At 42.9% G+C, this 22290-nt stretch overlaps 1 protein-coding gene across 12 annotated transcripts in view; it reads left to right on the plus strand.

Annotated features, from left to right (window-relative positions):
* The first annotated feature begins 1543 nt into the window (after positions 1-1543).
* Positions 1544-22290, plus strand: part of msi2b (musashi RNA-binding protein 2b) — a 297133-nt gene continuing 276386 nt past the window's right edge. For 11 of the 12 annotated variants that reach the window (XM_072691943.1, XM_072691935.1, XM_072691931.1 and 8 more), the window contains exons 1-5: positions 1544-1798; positions 2197-2237; positions 2611-2692; positions 3822-3906; positions 10338-10379. In XM_072691943.1, coding sequence (XP_072548044.1) covers positions 1737-1798; positions 2197-2237; positions 2611-2692; positions 3822-3906; positions 10338-10379 — 312 coding nt within the window. In that variant the 5' untranslated portion in view covers positions 1544-1736. The remainder of the gene's footprint in view (positions 1799-2196; positions 2238-2610; positions 2693-3821; positions 3907-10337; positions 10380-22290) is intronic. The other variant, XM_072691940.1, reaches the window with a different exon arrangement.

Consider the following 22290-nt stretch of genomic DNA (forward strand, 5'->3'; position numbering starts at 1 on the left):
CTTCCTCCACCTCTTGCTGGGTAATAAGCGTGCACTTCCATAGCCTCCAGTGGAAGGATCCCTTAACCTTTCCAAAATTATTTCTTTTTCATTTGAAACTATTATTAAATGAGTAATAATGTGTGATTTCTCAGAGTTGTTAAGGCCTAAGCAGTGTGAGAGGACACGGCTTCATTTTTGTTCGGCCTTGCACCACCGTAGCAGGAAATCACATTTGTTCACATATATTTTGAGTAGGGGGAGACACGTCAATGCTTTCAGGACAACACCTTGTATCACTGTTGTGTTCATTTGTCCCAACAGTGAGATATTGTCATTCTATCCAGAACATGAGGACAAATTATAGTACCTAAATGCTAATGTAGGTGCTGTTGGTATATATGTATGTATCACACACTCACAGCACTTCTACTGGAAGTGGAATTTCTACTGGGTTAATAGTTGTGAGTAGAGCTGTGGGAGATGTTCGATGAATGGCTATTGCATCAGACATCATTATAACAGCAATAAGTGACCACAAAAGTAATTAAGGCTGGTTTTCCAGACCAGTGTAATTAATTTCACAGCTGTTTGGCTGGCAATATTTATCCATTTGGAATTTATTTGCACATAATTTCTCTTGACTAAAGGAGAATACCTCTGACACTGTTTTCCAGTCTGATTTATCATATATGCACAACTCACCTCTCTGAACATACTCTTAAGTCTATACTATAGGTCTGTTAAGGCTGTGGGGGCTGTACCTAAAATAGTGTAAGTCCAAACCCAACAGCTACATTTATTACATATTTACTTGTCTTCATTGGTCTAAATCAGTCCTGGTCCTGGAGATCTACCACCCTGCAGAGTTTAGACTGGTCTAATGTGAAAAAAAAATGTGTACAGGAACACCTGAAACACCAACTGAAAGAGCCTATTTGTGTATTTTAGGCCATTTTAAAGCTTGGTTCTATAGTATACTCTTTCGGTATGTGGTTTAATCGCTGATCCTCAGAGAATGCATGGCCCTAATGTAACGTTTCACATGTGAGCATTAATGGATTAACTCATGAAATGTTCTTGTATATTCCCTCATCTTTGTGTTATGTAAGGACATTACACTGGACAAAGACTTCTTATCTTATGTACTGGGCTAATGTTTGAACGGAGCTCATGCAAAATGCATGAAGTGAAGTGCATAAGTATTTTATATCATAATAATTTAATATAATAATACTAATAATGCCATGTTGGACAAATAGGTTACACGATGCATGCTGGATACCCCCCTCCCCGGGGGCGAGCTGATATTAATCAAGATAGATTGGTGTGTTGCCTTTATTGGTGACGTCATGCTTGTTTGGCCGGCGCTCCCCACAGGCACAAAACACACACACACACACGCGCACGCGCGCACGCACACGCGCACATGCATGCATAACACTCGTGTTATGGATGCAACTGAGGAATGGGCGGGGCGAGATCGATGGCGTCAATGGGCGGAGTTAGGTGACGAGCCCCTTCTCCGCCCCCCTTGTGGGTCCAGGGAGGGGGAGGAGGGAACCAGAGCTGAGCTGATCCCACGTGTGACGCTGCTTTCCCGGCTCGCCACTGTTCTCTAAGCGGGGGCTTCGGTACAGCGGGTCGCTCTGCAAGCAAGCAAGCCAGCAAGCCAGCCAGCCAGCCAGCCAGCCAGCAAGCAAGCCAACCAGCCAGCCAGCGCTCCACTCACTGCCTGCGGTCGGTCGGCTTCAGCTATGGAGGCGGACGGGAGCCAAGCCACATCTGGGAGTCCTAACGATTCACAACACGACCCGGGGTAAGGCGGCGGATTTCTCCTCTTTTTCCCTCTTTCTCGTCAACGTAAACACTTTGACTTCTGTCATGTTTTTATTCGGTAAACAGTCCTTTTTATTTCTATTTTAACGCTATTTTGAATACATTTTAAAAGCCGCTCTTTACCAGCGCTATTTCTACCTCCTTTTGTTTGCCGTGTGCTGAAGCTGGCCTGCCCCCTTTCAGAGACGCAGCTCGGCGGCTAAAGCCACGGTTGCGATCCGTGTGTCTTCGTTTTCGCCCGCTTCTTTTTTCCCCACCTCTCCCTTGTTTGTGTGTGTGTGTGTATATGTGTGTGTGTGGCTAGCTAAGTAGTTAGCTCCACGTCAAAATGGCCGATCTGACATCTGGACTCACTTCTGCTGTTTTTCCCTCTTGCAGTAAAATGTTCATCGGTGGCCTCAGCTGGCAAACTTCACCAGGTAAGCGAGCCGCTCTCCGCGGGGCTGGGCCGGCCAGGCTGGCCGCTAGCGGGGCTCTCCGAGCCGCGCTGAAACGGCTCCGGTGTACGCTGGCTGTGCGTGCGTGCGAGTGAGAGAGCGAGTGGTGTGTATATATGTGTGTGTGTTTGTGTGTGTGTGTGTGAGAGAGAAAGAGACTGTGTGTGAAAATGTGTGGTTAGTGAGCGAAAGCTTCTTTTCATTTGGTTCGAAAGTCCTCTATTCGACCCCTACATGCGTTGGAGGGGGCGTTTTCAAAACACACACACATAAATAGCACTTGCCTGCCTGACCCACGGACGGCCGCCTAATCTAATCCGCCTCTCTCTCTCTCTCTCTCCTCTTCTGCTTCCAGACAGCCTTAGAGACTATTTTAGTAAATTCGGAGAAATCAGAGAATGTATGGTGATGAGGGACCCCACGACCAAACGCTCCAGGTAAAAATAAGAGGGAATAATAACAGTGATGATGAATCGCTGCTGTGTGCTTGCAGTGTGCTCTCGCTGATGTTTAGCTGTGAGCTTTCAGTGCCATGCGGCGATCCGCTTTTGCAAGCCGCTGGAACAGCCAGTGCCAGAATGCAGGGTGACATTGGGTCCCAATAACACGCTGCCTGCTTGCTCTTATTTAGCTCACTGGTTTCTCTAAGCACTCCGATAACCTCCTGTTTGTGCTATAGGGGCGTAAAAAGCATCCAGTCTGCTTCTGTTGGAAATGATGATGATGATGATGATGATGATGATATATGATGTGAAAAGTTAGCTGAATGTGCATGAGGATTAACCCATTCACGCCCATGTCAGGAAAAAAATAGTTTACATTGTTTTTTTTCTGGCATTCAGGATGCTCTCACATTAAACATCTGATTTATGTATTTTAAATGATCTATTAAAGATGCATTGTTTTTTCATTTGTAAATAAATCTGTATTAATGTAGTTTATAATTGTGGTGTTGGTTTTGTTGTACATGTTCTCTGAGCTTGCCTGGCCTCAATTTTGAAGATTTCTTTGAAAATCCGTCAAAACACAAGGCTAAATTCTTTTATCTGACATTTTTTGTAATTAGGGATGGTGTCCCTAGACAAGGATTAAGCTCAGTCTTAGACTCACTTGTCATTAATGGTGATTCACCATTGGAAATAGTTTTTAGTGTAGGCTTAATTTGGGACAGCAGTCTTAACTTACCATAAGCAATGTGATCATTTGGTCACAGAAGCCTGGTTTGGGATATTTAACAAAATATAAAAATTCCAAATTTGATTATGGATAACAGCATTGGGGAAAAAACCCCATAAAAAACCCCCACATCAGATTCACATGTTAGATGTTTGTCCAAGGTGTAACTAGATTCAGCTCTGTGGCATGAGTGCGTGGCTTAGTTGTTGGACGTGAATGGGTTAAAGTGATTACAGCATGTCTGGTTGGATACAGCATAAACAGAAATGATTAAAGTGTATTGGGTAAATCAGTAGTTTTGCATCTGCACTGACTCTGATCTAAATGCCATTCTCTGTCTCTCTCTCTGTGTCTGTCTGTGTGTTTGTGTATGTGTGTTTATTTTTCCAGGGGATTTGGGTTCGTTACGTTTGCGGATGCGGCCAGTGTAGATAAAGTCTTAGGTCAACCTCACCACGAATTAGACTCAAAGACGGTATGTTTGCTTTTTGCTGACATCCTCTCTCTCTCTCTCTCTGTGTCTCTGTCTCCCTCTCTTTATTTATTTTTTTTTATCTTGCAGTGCTGTTTAAATTTCTCGGTGTCCGGGCATGTACAGTGTCCTGCACACCACACACACTTTCCTATAATACCCATTCCTGCCTGACGGCTCTCCATGACATTTCTCATTGTGCCGCTCACACGCCAGCAGGCACTTGACGTAAATAAGTGGTGGAGTAGTTAACTCTGTCGTACCCCACTCCCACTGCCTTGGTGGGGTTTTAACCCTGCCTCTGCCAGCACGCTCTGCTGCGGTCTGAGCCGTTCAAAGGGAGCACCTGCTGCACTGTGCTTTTGTGCTCAGTGCAGTTCGTGTCAGTAGGGATGGTCGCTTTTGACATTAGTGTATTCAATCATTATTGCTGCATTGAACGGATGCCAAGCCAAACTAATGTGCACAGAGACAGTGATGCATTACTTTATTGCCTGCATTATACTGTACTAAGCGCTTAGATTGGCTGCACATCCGTGACTTTGTTTTGCTGGTTATTATTGTTTTTACTGGAGCGACTGAATTGTAAAGATGCATTTATAGCTCCTCTGGCTCAGAACTCTTAGCTAGATTTCTGGATGGAATTTCTCTGTGAGAGTGTCCATTAAAATCCCATTGGTGTTACTACAATAGACCTGCTTGCTGTTGTAATACTGTAACTGTAGTTCATATTATACATTCCTTTTGTTGCTTGTTTAATGAGATTTTTATTGTATTTATGTACCTTCCCTATTTTTATATCATTTATAACTTGCTGTTATTATGTTGTGGCTGCTTGCGCATTACTTTTTGCACACTTTATAAAATAAAGAATTATGATTTTTCCAAAGCCCCCCCGAGATTGGTGTTTTTATGGGTAGTGATAGAAGTTGTTTGTTAATGTCTGAAGTAGAATTTTCCTTAAAAATCTTGTGAAAATATGTGTGAAATTAAGATTCTGCATTTTATTGCCTCCAAAAAATTGGGGAATGACAAAGTAAACATAAACATCAACATCACCAAGTGTGACAGGCGAGTTTCTTAGGATGCTCTGTAGTGACAAGTAGCTTATCCTTTGAAACTTGCTCCATATTTTTGTTAGCAACACTGTCAAAGGCGGATTTTTTTGCAGACTTTCTGCGAGAAAGTGAATTTCTTAGGATTATTGGATGGCTCCTTTTTGAAAAGTGCAACAGATACGCTCTGACATTTTGCCGTTGCACATCTGAGGGGCAGTAGACGCTGTGCCACGTATCAATAAGATTTGTGCAGATATGTGATTTGGATATTCCTCATTGAAAGTCTGCTGGAGCACAGACAGGAGGAGTTGTTATTTGGAATGGCTGGGCTTGGACATACTGCATTACTTTTACCGTGTCGTTTTAATGGAAGCAATGCTGCTGAAAACCCATAAAAAAAAGACAACCTGTATATCAGTGGTGTTAAAGGAAATCTGAAGTGCAGCAGGACTAATGGTGAAATCAGAGGGGTTCTTTTGCTGATGGTGTTTTTGTAACCTCAATTCTCAATGCTTTCCTTGTGATTTCTTTTTATGATTTGACAGTGGATAGACTGGATATAAGCTGTTTTTTTTTAAATAAAGCAGCATATTCAGAACTATATATAACTACAGGAGAAACCTGGGCAATTATTACGCGGAGCCTCTGCCTAATGAAATTGTGATAAGATTTCTCCACTGAAAATTCTTCAGTCCGCAGTCTGAACGAAACTGTGTAAACCCATATGTATTATTATTATTTTTTTTTTGGTGGGGGGGGGGGGTGGGGGGGGGTTCTATTGTCTGTCTGTGCTTTGTTTACATGTGACAGACATGTGGTTCAATTTGCTCATAGGAGATCAGGGTGCTAATTTGGTCGACAGCAGATTAACCTGTTAAACTCCTTGTCAACCGCACATGGACGAAGGTAGATTACTCTGGATCACTTATTTTAATCCAGTTAGAGGAGTATAGACTGTTAAATCTTAATTGCAAAGACTAACAGACAGGAGGTGCTACCAAACATATAAAGAACATTAATGAAGCTGATATTTTAAGGGCTGTGAGCTGATGAAACGACTAATAAAAAAAAAAGACTAAACTAGTATCTGTTTGGCCTAGTTGATTATGTTTAGATTGTCTGTGGCCACAGACATTTAACTTCAAATGAGAAGGTGCTTCTACCACAGTTAGCTATGAGCTAATTTCCATCTGCATCCATTTTTCCGCAATGCATACATCATGCTTATTATTATGTTGTTGTTGTTGTTGTTGTGGAAAGTCATGTAAACACCAAGTCAGCGGTGATCTACGAGAATATGCAGATGCCGAGCCGAGCATGAACGACATATGTAGGTCAGAAGCAATAAGGGTTCTCCTTTGGAGCAACGTTTAAAGCTAATTTAGAAAACGAGCTCTTGTATCGTTGAGTCTTGCTCTAGCCTGGTATCTCGGATGAGTTAAAAGTGGGCCAGTTACATTACATAATCGCTCCATACATGTGTAACTCTAGCATTCTGGCTAAAAAGTAGGTCAAGGTTTGACATTTCAAATGTTTCTGAATGGTGGGGGAAGAAGATAAAAAAAGAAAAAGGAGAGGGAGGGGGGGTGGGGTAGAGTGAGTGTTAGCATTAGCAGCGTTGTGTCCAGGATTGGTAGAGATTGGGATCACGCGGACAGCAGTGACGGGGCTAAAGCAGGGATTAACGGGCTGTGGATTGTGATGTCACACGCGCGGCCGGAGAGCCGGCTGAATGGCTCCGCGCTGAGGCGTGACCTCAGTGATAAAGGTGAACCCTGCAGCTCCTGCTCCAGGACACTGGCTCAACACTTGTGACGAGTGCTTGGCACAAAAGCAGCAATAGACGTACAGGGATGACCCCAAACTTAACCTCTGTTATCTAATCTTACTCTTTGTGGGCAGTAACTGCTTCTCTGGTTTCGCTTGCATGCAATAAACGTGTGTTGGGTTTGTTGGCACTTTCTTTTCTGCTTTTTCTAATGACTTTTACTTTTTACTTTTATTTTTTAAGTGCAGCGCTACCCCATTGACCCTGTCGGTAATAGTTCGAGACAAATCACACCGCTGACTTGTGATATTTTAAAGCAATATATAGCATGGAGTTGAGCAAACTTCACTTTCTGGGTTGTGAGATGTTGAGTGTAGAATGTAAAAAGCTCTGCTGCACTTCTCTCCGCTGCTCAGTGCTTAAATAGTTTGTAAAGCAGCTACTTTTGAATTATTACTCAAGCAGTTTTTCAGAGCTTTTAGCGACTTGTTGTTCAGTCCCTACCTCATTCTCAAGTAACTCAAGTATGGGTTTAGTCTGCTCTATCCGTCTCGGCTGTTTTCTGCAATTATGGCCATTTTTTTTTTTTGCTTAAACCCCCAAAAACAGACACAATGAACACTTTTTACAGTATTGGATCCCAGCCCTCCCAACTCCTTTGCTTCCTTTGTTAGTCCCTGTTTATTACTGCCATATGACGTCAATTTTGAGTCTGGTTACGTTCCATATAATTAGCTTAATTTAAAAGTATAGGGCTGTTCATGTTTGTGATTACACCCACTGTTGTTTAAATGTACTGTATACTGGCATGCAAAGTCATTTGTAACGTATTTTGCATTTGTAGCGTTTTTTTCTTTTTCTTTTGCGTCTATTTTTCTTCTCCCGCCACCTGCCTTGCCAGCGTTTGGCACTTTCTGAGGTATTGAATACACGGGAATGAATGAATATGAGCGGAGCGGAGCAGCAAAATTCTTGACACACTTTAATATTTCACATTTGATTAAAACCGGTTACGTAAGCCTCGGATGTAAGAACCTGGAGTGAAAATTGCATTGTGTGTTGACACTTGTTTGCCTGCTGCAGTCCTCTCTAAAAGCAATCTGTTTTAGATTAAACACTTTTCTGGATGAATTAAAGTATAATAAAAACAGCATAGCTTTTTCCCCCCCAGAAAGACTCTTTAAAAGGCAGTGCGTATTACAATTCTATTCAGCCCTAATGAATTTTCCAGAGGACAACCCCCCACCCTCCTTCCCACCCCTAAAAGAAACGTGTTTTTATGTTCATTTTACCTTTGCATATTGCCATTCCATTTTTATTTTATTTTATTTTTTTTTACTCCATTTTTTTTCACTTTTCCTTTTTTATGAAGTGACAAAGCACTAAGACACACTGTATATTGAAGTGCAATATTTTCACTAATGGATTTTTTCCCCTTGAGTTATTTTTCCATTTGATGAGAACGCTGGAAAGGCCTTTGCACCGTGCCCATCCTTGCATGTGTGATCGTTCGCCATCCTTTTAGTCAACCAGGCATTTTAGCATACTCGCTGTCCGGCCCAAACCTGATTTTTCTCCATTTTGATTTCTGCCCTCTGATTTCTCTTCAGTTCCATATCAGCCAAGCTTCCTTTAATTGTGCATTACCTTAGGACCCCTGGATATATTAAAAAATATTTGCAAAAACCTTCACCTGACAAGCCACTTAACTGAAATCAGCGAGGATCTACTCATTATAGATGGAAAGATGCTATTTTCTGCAGTTATTTTTTTCCCCACAGGAAAATGCTGTTTAGTTTAACATCTCACAACACCCCTTTTTTCCATACTGTCATGTTCGGCTCATGCGATCATTGGAGGTGCAAAGATGAAAGACGTTCGACTCCAACGTTTGATTTCCTGTGAATTATTAAGGGAGCTAATTTAGTCGCTAGACGTTGATGAAGATATAACCTGCTGTATTGCACGGCATTCTCATCCAGCGCGTGCAGGATTGTGTTTGTGAACTCATTATGTTTGTGCTGCAACACTGCGTGTAGTGAGTGATATGTGTGGTGGCGTGTTCATAAGCTTCCACTGCTGATCCTTAAGATGAGGAATGTCTCGGGCAGATGGTTCTGTAGGCCTTTATTCAGAAAGTAACTGCAGGAAGGAGTCACCAGTAATGATGATAATCCCTCTAGGGGGGAAAGAGGTTGTGCGAGTATTGATCTAATGCCCTCTCATGATTCTTCACAAATCTACAGCCCTCACCAATACAAACTCCGCCATGTCAGACTCAGTTCCCCAGGGGCCAAAGAGACATGTCCATGAAGCTGTGGAATTATAACCGGGGTTTTATCTTCTTGGTGGAAAACGTACAGAGAAATTAGGCTGAAGTGAGTGTGTTGTGGGTCCTGTGTGAAAATCTGGAAGTACAGAGCCAAAAAAGAGGCTGGAGGAGGCTTGTGTTTAGTGATGGGCAATATAGCAGCTAATCAGTGATCGTAGCCTTGTAAAATACAAATAAAGCATAGTTGCGGGAAGGTTTTTTTTTTCCAGTGATTTACTGATTTTTCAGTGAATATTTTGATACAAATATTACACTTAATTACAGAATAACGTGACTAATTAGCAAAAGAAAATGTTTGAGATTCTCAATAGCCATTATTCTTCCCAGGGTCCAATAGAAATACTGGACAAGACAGTACAATAACAATCCACAAAACAAAAACAATAACACAATTAAACTAAACAACAAACAGACAAATAAAACAAACATGGAAATTGAATAATAACACAACATTTTATGCAGAAAAAGAACTGTAGAAAAGACAATCTGAAAACAAAACAAAAACATGTTGTAGAAAAGGACTATTTTGCTAAGTATGGCTAACCTAGGGTATTATTCCAGCTGTCAAGGACTTCCTTACATAATGCATCTTTATTTGTTAGATAGTAATTTTTTTAAAACTGTATTTTATCATTGATTGTAAGCAGTGAAACTGGTAAGGTATTTCGTTATATGTCTTGTAGAATTTGTTTCTCTTAACTACTAATGACCACTATTTGAAATGTGGAATTGTGTGTTTTAATTTCTCCTGGAAATTCCTAACAGAGTTAATAATATTTCAGTAATACTTAAGTAATATTAATACAACTACTCAAGTATCCTCCCCTTTCACCACTGGACCTGTATTTCATTAGATGTGGTAGTACAGTAATTTTACCAAATACTATGAGTACACCTGGTGTTACTAGCAAATCACAGTTAGGCTACATTACATGCAATGCAAACAATGTATTCTGGCACAGTACAATTTCATACACACTATGCACTATACTTGCAGTATAGTAATATAGAAATCACATATGTATCATTACTGTTGTGCAAAAACACCTACTTAACATTCAGTGAAGGTCAATGTATAAAAATATAGAAATTTTGCTCCAATATGAAGGCCAACTGCCAGATTTACATCATGTCAATAACAGCAAAAATGTAGCTGGAAGTTTTTTGCATGACAGCAACAATATGCAATGCAGTAACACCATAAATCCTGTACTATTCCACTGCAAATGACTTCACATTGCTCGCTAACAAATCTTTCTTTCCTTTTTCTGCTCAGATTGACCCTAAAGTTGCCTTCCCAAGACGTGCTCAACCCAAGGTAAGAGATGTTTTTGTTTTTTTGGCTTTAAATGTGAAAGCATTGTGCTGTTTTAGTGCTGAAGGTACCGTAACTGATTTGCAGAAGTGCTTGGTTCTCATTTGAATTTGAAGTAGCGTAATGGCTTCTCTTTAGCCTTAATTTTCCTTTTTTTATTAATTCCTTCATTTAACCTATGTCTCTTCCAGACTGTGGTACTGTTAGACTTGGCAATAGATTCCGAGTAGGTTGATTTGAGCACTGATTGCCTATTTGACTCATGTAATATACATGCAATAAACTGCGAAGATACTGTAAAGACTATCTTGAGGGTACTAAGGGGAGTAATCATCTCTCACTACATGAATCTAAAGGTTACACAAACCTCTGAAATGCTGTAGTCCTTGCTTAAACAGAAGATCATTAGTGAAGCAGTGGCTTGTGTGTTTTTTTTTTTTTTTTTCCTCTCCGACCCAGATAGGTGAGCGTTGCCTTTGGCAATGATTTATTTATTTATTTATTTTTGGTGGTTTTATTATTATTATTTGGCCATTAGCGTTTCTTGTCCGGCCTGTGGTGGCCATGTTGGCAGTGAGTGTCCTGTGGAGGCTCTCTAGTGCAGACTGCAGCGTCAGCCAGGTGGTCCGTGCCCCATTTTTAGCGTCTGCTGCTGAGCACTTGTGTCTTGGCCTTTATAAGCTTGAGCTGAGATTCTTCCTTTGCTGTGTTTTGGGCCGCCGGCAGTGCTGCCCACTATTCCGAGCACTTCATTTTTTTCACATTTTAAATATATATATATATAATGTGTGTGTGTGTGTGTGTATATGTGTATGTATATATATATATATATAATTCTATTCAAAAAGTAGTTCAGGGTCATAATAATAATATTCAGTGTGTGTGTATGTATATGTGTGTAATTATGTATGTGTGTTCTTTAATTGATAAATGGATCAATAGAACTGCTCCAAAATGATTCAGAACGAACTCTTTTACTTTGGCAACCATTAAAAGTTAGGAAGGGTTTTTCTTGCCCTTCCTGTGAAGTTGCCATTTTCATGAAACAGGGCTTTTGTGTGACCGCAACAACATATTGGATGTATCATTCCTCTATAGTAAATTTAGGTTTTACAAGCTTAACATTTGCTTGTTTTGATTGCACTGTTTTATTATATTTTTTCATATATCAAATGTCATATATGTCATGCAACAACGTTTTGGCTGCTTATACAATATGTCACATGTGTTCTTGTGAAATTTGGTGATAATTCTTTTGTCACAATGTCACAGTTCATATAGCAGAAAATAAAATTGCACTGTCAATGCCCAATATTGTGCAGCCCTAGCTGACATCCCAGACTGCGAGTGTGTGTTCAAGCTACCCTGTTACAGAATTGGATCAGATTCATTTTCTTTCCCAGCACTAGTAAGAAGGATACCGTTTTCTGTTACTGAATACAAAAGTTACTGTCTTGCCTTAGCCGTGTCAGAGGAAAGAGAGGCTGCGAGGTGGCAGGTGTCCATAGCACACTTGTCTGGCTAATTAAAATAAAGAACTTTTCCACTCCGTCCAGAATGGGGCTGAATCAGTGGAGGAGAAATGGCGCTCTCTTTCTCTCGCTCTATCGCGAGCACACATGCCAGGCAGGCCGGTCCAAATGCAGGCCGCAGGGCCCCAGGCCTAATGCCGCTTTTTGGCTCGAGAGTGAGTGCAGGGATGAATGGGGGCATTAATGCCGGCAGGCTCCAGCAGCAGCGGCAGCTTCTACGACTGCCTCCTGTATATACTCGCTATTCTGCGAGCTGGAAAACACAATAGCGAATAACAAATTCGATGCAAATGCATTAATACCCTCTTCCCCAATCATGAGATAGTAGACTTGCGGGCTAGGACAACTGGCGAATAGTGAGTACGATGCAAATGCATTACCGTCTTCTCCTCCAGCCCAATGGCAAGAAGCGTGTAAGTACGAGCGAATAAAGAAGTGCAGTGAAGGAGAAAAAGCTCTAAATAGCTGTGCTGTTTTGTCTTTGCAAAGCTGGCCTGCTTTTTATTTGCCAATGAAGGCATGAAAACTGACAGAGGCTTGCTTTTTGCTGTGATCATTTTTAACGGCGTGGCCGGTTACCACAGACAGAACTGGAGATTGCTTTTGCTGCTGCTGCTGCTGCTGCTGCTGCTGTTGTTGTTGGTCTTTTTTTTTTTTTTGGCCTCACACCATATTTGCATAACACATCTTTGCGTGTCCTGACAAGATTTTAATTGATATTCGGAGTAAGGTCACTTTAGCGGGCGATGGATTGCGCAGATAGGATATTCCCTCAGAGGAAAAGCTGTCATTACCCCAAAACCTACGTATTCTTTTTAATTAAGCCACCGTGCCATTCTAACAAGCCCGTAGGAGGAACCTGTCCAGGTTGATCTCATTTTTATCGCTGTGGCCCTCCTTTTTAGCTCGGTTCTTCAGATCGCCTTCTTGTTGGAATATTGTATGGTACTACTATTGTCTAGCCTCCATTGTTTCTTTGCCCTTGAGCAATTCATTATTGTGGGGACAATGCAATATGGAAATAGTACTTTGCGGTTTTACCACATTCGCCTCTTTATAGCTTTTTATATCCTCGCAACTGAGGGAGAAGTTTGTAGGTGATGCCGCTGACTTTGAAAGAAATACGTCTCGCTCAAATTGGAGCGTGCTCGTGGACGCTGAGGAAAATTCAGCCCAGAAGTGTTATGGGCCGATCGGCAGCTAGCAAAACTTGCACGTTTTTTTGCCCTCACACATTTAGACATTTTCCTCAGAATCTGGCCCTCTGTTTCCCTCGGACCACAGGAGATCGTACCCTTTTCACCCCCTTCAGACTTGTTCTCTGTGCCTTTGGCTACCAGCCACAACACCCCCACCCAGCCTTTAAAAGATTATTGTGTCATTTCGCTGACACCAGTTTCAAACACTGTTAGACGCTGTGTAATGAGTTTGCGATTGAAGGCTCGGAGCAGCCACCCCTCTGGTCCTCCGACTTTATTTCGCCAGAGTTCTCACCAGCGAATTCCATGCCAGCAGCTATAATCATCCTAATGAGTGACATTATCTACAAAAATGGGAGCTATACTCGAAGTGCAGGCGGAATGGGAAGTGCAGGGGGAGAAGTGTGGGGGAGGGGGGGATACATAGGAAGTAAAAGGCCCAGTACACTGCATAATAGGATCCTTCAGTTCCAGCAGCAGCGCAACACGCAACGAGGCTGAGCGGAGACGTCCTGGCATTTACCGCCACGAGAGCTGTCAAAACAATGCCTGTGCTAGTTGTGTTCCCTCAGCTACATCCACAGCAATGCTGCAACAGCCTAGCATGGGATTCACCCAAGGCATCAGTGGGGGTAGAGGAGATGGTGTCGAAGACTGAATTGAGTTTACTCTCATGTCATGTCCCATGTACTGTCTCTGCTGCGCTCTGCCTCATGCTTGTTTTAAGTAACAATATTTACACCTTGTGTAGAGCCAAACCGCCAAAGCTGTCGGGGCCCATGCAGCGGCCGCTGGTGGGGGGAGCGGCGGGCCAAGTTTTTAATGAAGTCCAAAAGGTGCTGCTGTGTGAAGTGGCATGGCTCCTCGCTGGCATGGCGGATGCTCACTAGCTCTCAGGGAGAGAGAAGGAGAGAGACAGAGAGAAAGGCAGCTGAAGCAGCTTGGAGAAGCCCCCACCCCCCCTCCCCTCGCCAAACAGCCCACTGCCGCTCCAACGCCAATTAAGCGCCCGACGAAGGCCCGGATCAGTCCCACTCTGCCGTCACCGCTGCTTTCATTTCGACCCTTGCGACTGACAGCTTGGCAAAGTGTCTGTTTTCTACCCCCCCTTTTCTAGCTGCAGTATTTGAGCAGCTTTTTTTCAGCTTTTTTGGGGGCTGTTTGAGAAGTAAAAGGGGTCTTGGCTAAACGACGTATGTCTTTCTGATTTAAATATTATGTAGAATGTAAGAGGATATGGGATGTGGAATTTGCTGCAGGGCATGACAAAAGTACACTTTAAGTGGAAAGGGTTCTATATTGTACTAAAAATATACTCCTGTAAGATAAGTCCTGTCCTTTAAGGACCCTTGTTTTTAAAAGAGTCTCGACTCCACGTTTTTTCTCCAACTCAACGCATAGACAGACGTCTTCAGAAATGTGGACTGTCTGAAGGTCCCTGAGGATTGGTTTGAGAACCGGTTATTTTTTTCAGGTAATGCCTTACCAAGCTTTCCCCAATGTGCCTCTTTTCATTGTTGTCTAGAGCTGGGATAATTCAACATGGCCTACAAAATCCTCTGTTTTATATACCAACCCTGATTGATTAAAACACAGCAAAAGATACAACACAATTAGTACAGTCCATCAAATGTTTGTTTGGTTAAATGTTGACGTCAACTATGTCTTAGCAGTATCGACATGCCCCACTGTAGGCTGTGGCCCACAGGTTGAAAAACACTGGCCTGAGCTAAACCACCCACAAATTTGGTCAAATGCCATCAAAGCTGACCAGTGAACTTTTGAACTGCTCTCTAGTGACTCAGCCACCATTGAGGACAAAAAAGTTAAACCAACCCATGACGAAAGTTACTGCAGTTCTGATGGGAAATCAAATTTTCTATTTAATGTTTTAAATCATGGTGATACAGTAGCACTGCAGGTAGTGCATGTTTTACACAGCTCCAGAGGCCTGGGGTTATGGGTTTGATTCTCACTCCGGTCTTACCTGGGTGGAGTTTGGTTGTGTTGTCCCTGTGACTGCTCGGGTTTCCTTTGGGTACTCCCAAAAATGCACATGGCAGGTGAATTGGCAATGCTCAATGGGCCCAGGTGCGAGTGTGGGTGTGTGAATGAATGGTTGTGTGCGCTACCCTGCAATGGACTGATGCTCTGTCCAGAGAGTATTCCTTCCTAGTCTCCGGACTCACTGCGACCTTGTCTGGATGGCATGGATGGACGTTTTGAGCTGTTTTTGGTCAGATTGGACCTTCTCACACTCTAAAGTTGTCAATTTAATGCAGTGAGCCCATTAAACAGCCCCTTATTGTTCAGTCAGTAACGACACAAATGCCTTGTATGTATTGACATATGAGCTCACATACAGATCCATGAGTGATTAAGAGCAGTGCTTGAACTGCATCTGCACTGGGCCTCGGCCTTAGGCCGTGTCATGTTCCTGTCTCTTTCTCAGCGAGGCATCTTTTGAGAGCCTCCGTCTTTCCGCTTGTGTTGCTGGGCGACTGTCTGAGAGCAGAGGTGACGTGTTTGCACGGGCGCAGGCTTACAGAGGAGAATTTGGGGAGGGAGATGCTGCGGCCAGCCCCTGCGCTAACTACCGTTGAGTGACACTAATGAGGGGACCAGGCATGGAGAAGAGCAAAGAAACGTGGTGCACTCAACATGGCCATTGACAAAACCCCTTTTAGGTTCCAACACTTACAGCGATCTTTCCCATGCCACCCCCCACACCCCCCGCCCCCACCTTCTCCTGCTCCTTCTCAAAGGCTAACCTTCACAAAAGACACTCAATTACCATGGTTCTGAGGACGTGTTTCTGTGGAAGCTTTCCTTTGATTTGTTTTGATTAGCAGAAAGCGCCGGATCTAATGCAAGCCCGCTGAGAGTATGGCAACATGTCTTAGGCAGAGCCAAAACAGTGGCGTTCGTGAGAAAGGGGTAGGTGAGGATTAATTCCACTTGTAAAGGTGCCATACCTTGGAGTACTAATTGCAGACGGCCAGCGCGATAAGGCCTTGTGAAGAGAGTTACTGAGCTGCCTGTCTGCGGTGTTCCCCTTCGAAACCCTTCTCCTCAAGCGCATCTGAAGGTCAGGGCCAGGGAAAAAATGGCTGCTGCTTGGTGTTGCAGGAATTGTTGTAATTGTTGGCTACACATCAAATAGACAGTGTTGCTTTGAGGTCTCCATTTCCCTGTGAAGTTGACGAGGTAGAAAGATTTCTTTGTGCAGACTTTAGTGGCTGGTGGACCAGAGGTTGGCTTTGTGCCCAAGTTCCAGAAAGACAAAAAAGAATTGTCGGGAGGGAGGGAGAATTCTGCCTGACTTTTTACGGGGACATTACCTCAGTGATGAAGCAAAAAAGTACAGCGGTGACACAGAGGGTGTTGTGTTCTGCCTCTCTGCTAGAGACAGATGGAGCCCGACTGCATTAGTTGAACCATGTCTTGTGTAAAGTTTAGCTTGGGCCCAAAAAACCCTAAAACTGCGTTGTTTGTCTCTGTCGCCTTTTTCTTTGAATAAAACCCAGTTGCTTGTGTTTGGCCTCTTTGTTCTGGTGAATTTTCTTCTGGGGTGAAACAGTACAGCATGTCATAGGGTTCAATATGAGCCTGTAAATACATGCCGCCATCAAACCATACATTTACAGAATTGGGCCGATACACTTGTTCGGAAGGACTTACATTCGAATCATGCTTCACACTAATGTAAGAAGTGTTGTGGGCTTGCTAGGCCATACTACTTCTTATCAATGCTGTCATGCAAAAACCTTGTATATAAATTTAAGCCATTTTTTTTTAAATGTTGACCTAATTTACAGCTTAAGGCTTATTTATACTTCCTTTGCGTACAAAAATAAACATTTAAAATCTTGTAACCATCCCTGCCCACATGCTGCTATGTGTCCTTTATGTTGGATTGGATGTTAAGGAGGTTGGATGTTGACATGGTGACGGTGGAAGAGGTTGTGCTAATGTAATTGCTACCAAAAAAGATGCTCAGAGCTTCTTCCTCAGTGTGTCCTTAAGGCAGTGGTTACGTTTCACCTGGAACTATTGGCTACACTGCCCCCACGAGTTCTGGTGGTACTGCTCCGTTCCTGCCCAGATCTGTAAGCACAAATACGGATTACATATATTGGCTTCCATTGGAGGGTAGGAAGGGTTTCCCTTCTCTTGTAAAGTTGCCATTGTGGAGATACAATGTTTTTATGTGACAGTGATGTTATACTGCTGAGATCTGTAATACAAATGAGGTATGCAGGTCCGTATTGAGGTCCCTCGAACTGCTGAAAACCAAGGAGGTAAAAAAAAAAAAACACTCCTCATAAAAGCATATTAGCCGTGTGCTAACCTCTTAACTTGTGGCCAGTGCATTATTATACTATATATAGTACTAAGCTTTGTAGTAAGTGCTCTGTAAGTCAAGGTAATAACATCTTATAGGTCTATAAACTTTAACTACATATCCGTATCAGTGTGTACTGTAATGATATGTTTGATATGACCCTGGCTATGATCTGCCTTTGTAGACTAGCAGACAAGCTCTCGTACAAAGTACAGCAGCACAGGGAAATGGACGTAAAATGTTGTAATCGAACGTTATGACAAATTAATAATAATGGTCAGAGCGTTTTTTTATTGTGCATGAAATCAATACAAATTCTGAACCCTTGATAATTCACACAAGGTTTTATTCGTAATAATTACTGTTTACCCAACATTTGCAATTGATGTCATTTTCATTAACTTGCATTATTTCTGCACAATTCCTGACTTGCTTGTGGGCTGTCAGGCCTGGAAGCACGTCAACAGCACAGACAGGTTATTACACAGTGACAAACTGAGTTTGGAGCATCCTGGAGCTTTCATTTAGGGTTTCTCCCAGAGTGGAGAGCTGCCAAGTGCGCTCCAGTCCCTTGTAGGAGCAGACAGCCCTCCAAATCCGCCCCTGCAGACGTTGCTTTAAAGCTGCTGTTAGCTGCCGTGTCATACGCACTGTAGTAGTGCTGGGGTTATCCGCCCACTCTCTTCTTTCTCTGATAACCCATCTCTCTCTCTCTCTCTCTCTCTCTCGCTCTCGCCCTCGCCCTCACCTTTCATACATTACCTGCCTCTCTGTGCTGGTGCCTTTTATGGGTGGGTGCCTTGTTTTTTCATTAAGGATGCACATTATATCATTTAATGGTAGCCCATAACAATCATCACATTAATTAGACACAAACTTTATCACTTCTCTGAGCCCTGAGTCAAGCGCTTGCTTTTGATGGACAGGTTGTGAAACAGTTGGATTCACACAGTCTCTGCATTTCTTGAGTTAGAATAACTATAATTAAAATGTTATTAAATATGTTAATATTCTCAAATGTTTGCTTCTTGTTATTGTGATTATTGGAAATACTGCAGAATGTAATATGCAAATGAGCCCTCTAACCAATCACTAAATATGTTTTTATACACAGTCACCAGCCAGTTAATACAGATCAATCTTAAACTCTGATTAAGGATTCCCTAATGTGTTTGAATAATGTAGTAGTTTTTATTCGAATTTGGTATTGTTTAATATTTCTACATATAACCAGTTAACTCACCAGCTTCCCTTAGTACTAGCAATGTTCCAGACACTAGGAGGATAAGGACTTGGCACATGTCTCCTCCGATATGTGTGAAGCCAGCCACTGACTCGAAATGCTGGCGGTGCGACATCACTGGGTAGTGGACAGGTTCAGAGAAGAGCGTTGGTTCCCCAGCTAATGGACGCCTGTGCCAGCCAACATCTTCCCAACCAGCGATTGCACAGCCAGTTGTGCTCACTCTAACTCTGGCTGCTGATGGCAAAGCGACATGGTTCAGGATTTAAAATTGCTACCACCGGGCTATAGTGACAGCACAGTAGACCACTGAGACCACAGCATCGTTTAATATTGATACATTTTTATATTCCTGTGGGCATGTAAAAACCTTGTATCTCCAAAAAGGCACAAAACACTCTACAGGAGAACTCTCAACATTAGTCAATATAACAAGATTTGTTTTTTTGGAGATTTATATTGGTCCATTAATCAGGAAAAAAACTGCCAGTTTTACATTATGTCAAAAATGGAGATTTTGGCTGGGCAGTGATGGAATTTCATATTTCTGTAATTCTAATCCACTTCTATTAGGCCCCATTTTTCTGCTTTCTCAGTGTGTTTTAGTATTTTTACTGATGAATACATAGATAAAAATCATATCAGCTCACAGGATGCACAGATCTCCTATCCGTGCCTCCTTATTAATGTCATTAATTTAGCATGAACCTGAGCTGATTTGGAGCTTTACCGTTTCTCAGTGGAGGTAAATGTCAGCTGTAATTTTCTTCCATTGGTACGACAGTATATGTTCTATCCATAAATACACTGCACAGAATATTTCCACTCTGACAGTACTGACAGTGTTGACTTCTTGTCTGCTGCAAACAACAACACCCCCCCCCCCTTCCAACCATCACACACACACACACACACACAACTGTACCTACCAGCTTCTCTCTCTGTGGGTGTTTGTGATGTGTGTAATGAGTGCAGAACTGTTAGTATGGCTGAAGCTGGACTAAGTGCTATATCCTGACCCACTGTGTGTGTGTGTGTGTGTGTGTGTGTGTGTGTGTGTGTGTGTCCTTGTTTCATGATTGTCCTTCACTCCACCGCAGTGGCTCTGGCCTCTTTCCTCCGCACCACACAGACACTTATCTGCACGGGTGGCTGATGGGCCTTCTTTTTTCCCCTCTCGCTCTCTTAAACACCTTGTTTTTTTTTTCTTTTTTTTTTTCTTCTTCTTTTTCATTTTGGTTAAATCTATGTCTTTTACATTTAGCTGGTCATGGTTTGTCCTGTGTGCCAGGGAGGGCAGTAGGAGTGTCTTCCCCTTGGCCGTGTGTGTGTGTGTGTGTGTGTGTGTGTGTGTGTGTGTGTGTGTTTTGAAATCTGCCTGTGGCTTTCTCATTGGCTTGGCGCTTGACTAGTGATGGACAGCTGGGGTTAGGCCACGCCCCCTTCACTCACTTTCTCCCCACCCTCTCTGGGTTTGCTGGAGCCTCTCCTGCAGCATGATAAATCTGATGCTAAATTTAGAGGCCGTTTTTCTCGCGCAGAGAGAAAGATTACTGGCAGGGGAGAGAGAGCGAGAGAGAGCGAAAAGGAGAGAGAGAGTATATTTGTGTGTGTGTGAGAGTGAGTGTGCATGAAAGAGCGGCAGGCTTTCTTTCTAGAACATCCACTACTGGAGAGAAAACACTTTTACAGGTTAAAGGTCCTGCCTTTGCCTTTGATTTTTAACATTTTAATGTTTAACATTTGTTGTTGCATAACCACTATGATGGACCTTCACTCACACTGTGTTGCATAGTGTTGCACCTATTTTGGACAGGCCTTCTGTGTGTGTGTTAGTGTGTGTGTGTGTGTGTGTGTGTGTGTGTGCACAATAATTTCCTGCTGGACAGGCAGTCTGATCCTAATGCAGCTTGTCAGCTCCAGTTTTCCCCCTCTTCTATTGAATGTGCTTAAGTTCACAAAAGTAACTAACTTGGACTAACTTTAGCACAAACTCCTAATCCCCGGTGGGCAGCTCGGCTCCTGAGATCAGTGCACCGAAATGCTTTAGTTTATTTTGTCAATAGTGGCTGTGGTGCTTATGTAACTGCGAGCTTGCAGACAGTTGCGCAGGCAAGCGCCTCGTGCGTCGATGCAATCACCACCTCGCTATTTATTTCATTCACTTCACTCCACAAGTCCCTGTGAAACCACTTACCTTTATTTTCTAGCCAGCCACCTTAATGCCGGAAATAACGACATGCAAAACTGGATTTGCAAACAAAACAACTTCCATCTCTCCTCGTTTTCCTGTACCAGGACTCGTGCAAACGTGTTTAGTCTGCGATTGTGGGGTGATTAGCATGATTAGCATGAGTAACAGGGTGGTTAAGCATTTGAGGCCCAAGCAGAAGATTGTGTGTTTGTGTGGAGTGGAGAGAACGCTGTGGGAGCTGGCTAGGACTGTCCCTCCATGCAGATCCAGCTGAACCAATAGGAGGCACAGTGCTTATGAAAGGTCTGTAAACTGACCTGCTTTACCCCCTCCAACCCCCCATCCCCTCCTGCATGCACTGAACACTGTGAAGCCAAAACAAACTCCTAGCTTTACAGGACTCGGGCCATGTGGTGCTTTCTGAATTACACACGGCTACACAGGGGCACAGGTGTTTTCAGCAATACTGTCCTTTCTCATTTTCTCTTGTTGCAGTCACGGTCCGCTAGTATATTAGCCATATGGGCAGCACTTGGTCACCAGCAAGTGCCTGTTACTCTGAGCTGGCGGCTGAATGTGAGCGTGAGCTGTTTGAAAACGGTGATGCATGGTGTGCTTTGGCCCTGGGCCTTTACTGGCAGTACATAGTTGAAGCCCATTGTTTATGTGCTGGAAACAGACATTTGACTCGTATAGCTGGCTAGCCGAACGAGCGATGACGTTGGCCACCGGAGAGTGGTCCAGACTGAAACACAAGCGTCGGATGAATTAATAATGATAAAATTGATCATTGCTCTGGGGACCGCTTTTGAGAAAGCATTGTGAAAGCAGATCTGCGTTTTCTAAAACTTGCATGGAATTATACAGCAAAATACACCATATGGACAAAAGTATTGGGACACACCTATTAATCATTGAATTCAGGTGTCTCAGTCAGTCCTATTGTGACAGGTGATTAAAACCAAGCACCTAGTCATGCAGTCTGCCTTTACAAGCAGTTGTGAAAGAATGAGTGGTTCTGAAGAGCTCACTGGATTCCAGCGTGGTTCTGTAATAGGATGCCACCATTGCAACAAGTCAGTTTATGAAATTTCTCCCCTTCTAGATATTTTACGATCGGCTGTGAGCTGTATTATTGAGAAGTGGACGCGTTTAGGAAGCACACCAACTCAGCCGTGAAGTGTCAGACCACGTAAAGTTATAGAGCAGGGTCGCAGAGTGCAAAAAGGGGTGTGTGGGGGGGTTCAACTCCATATAAAAGCCTATGGATTTAGAGTGGTATGTCATAAAAGCTCCTGGGGGTGTAATATGTAGGTGTCCCAGTACTTCCATACTGTTCACATAGTGTGACTAGCTTGTTCATTAGCATGCTGCTTGTGTGCTAGTAGAACTACTTGAGTA

The sequence above is a fragment of the Salminus brasiliensis genome, chromosome 11 (genome assembly GCF_030463535.1).
Source record: "Salminus brasiliensis chromosome 11, fSalBra1.hap2, whole genome shotgun sequence".
NCBI classification, from domain to species: Eukaryota; Metazoa; Chordata; class Actinopteri; order Characiformes; family Bryconidae; genus Salminus; species Salminus brasiliensis.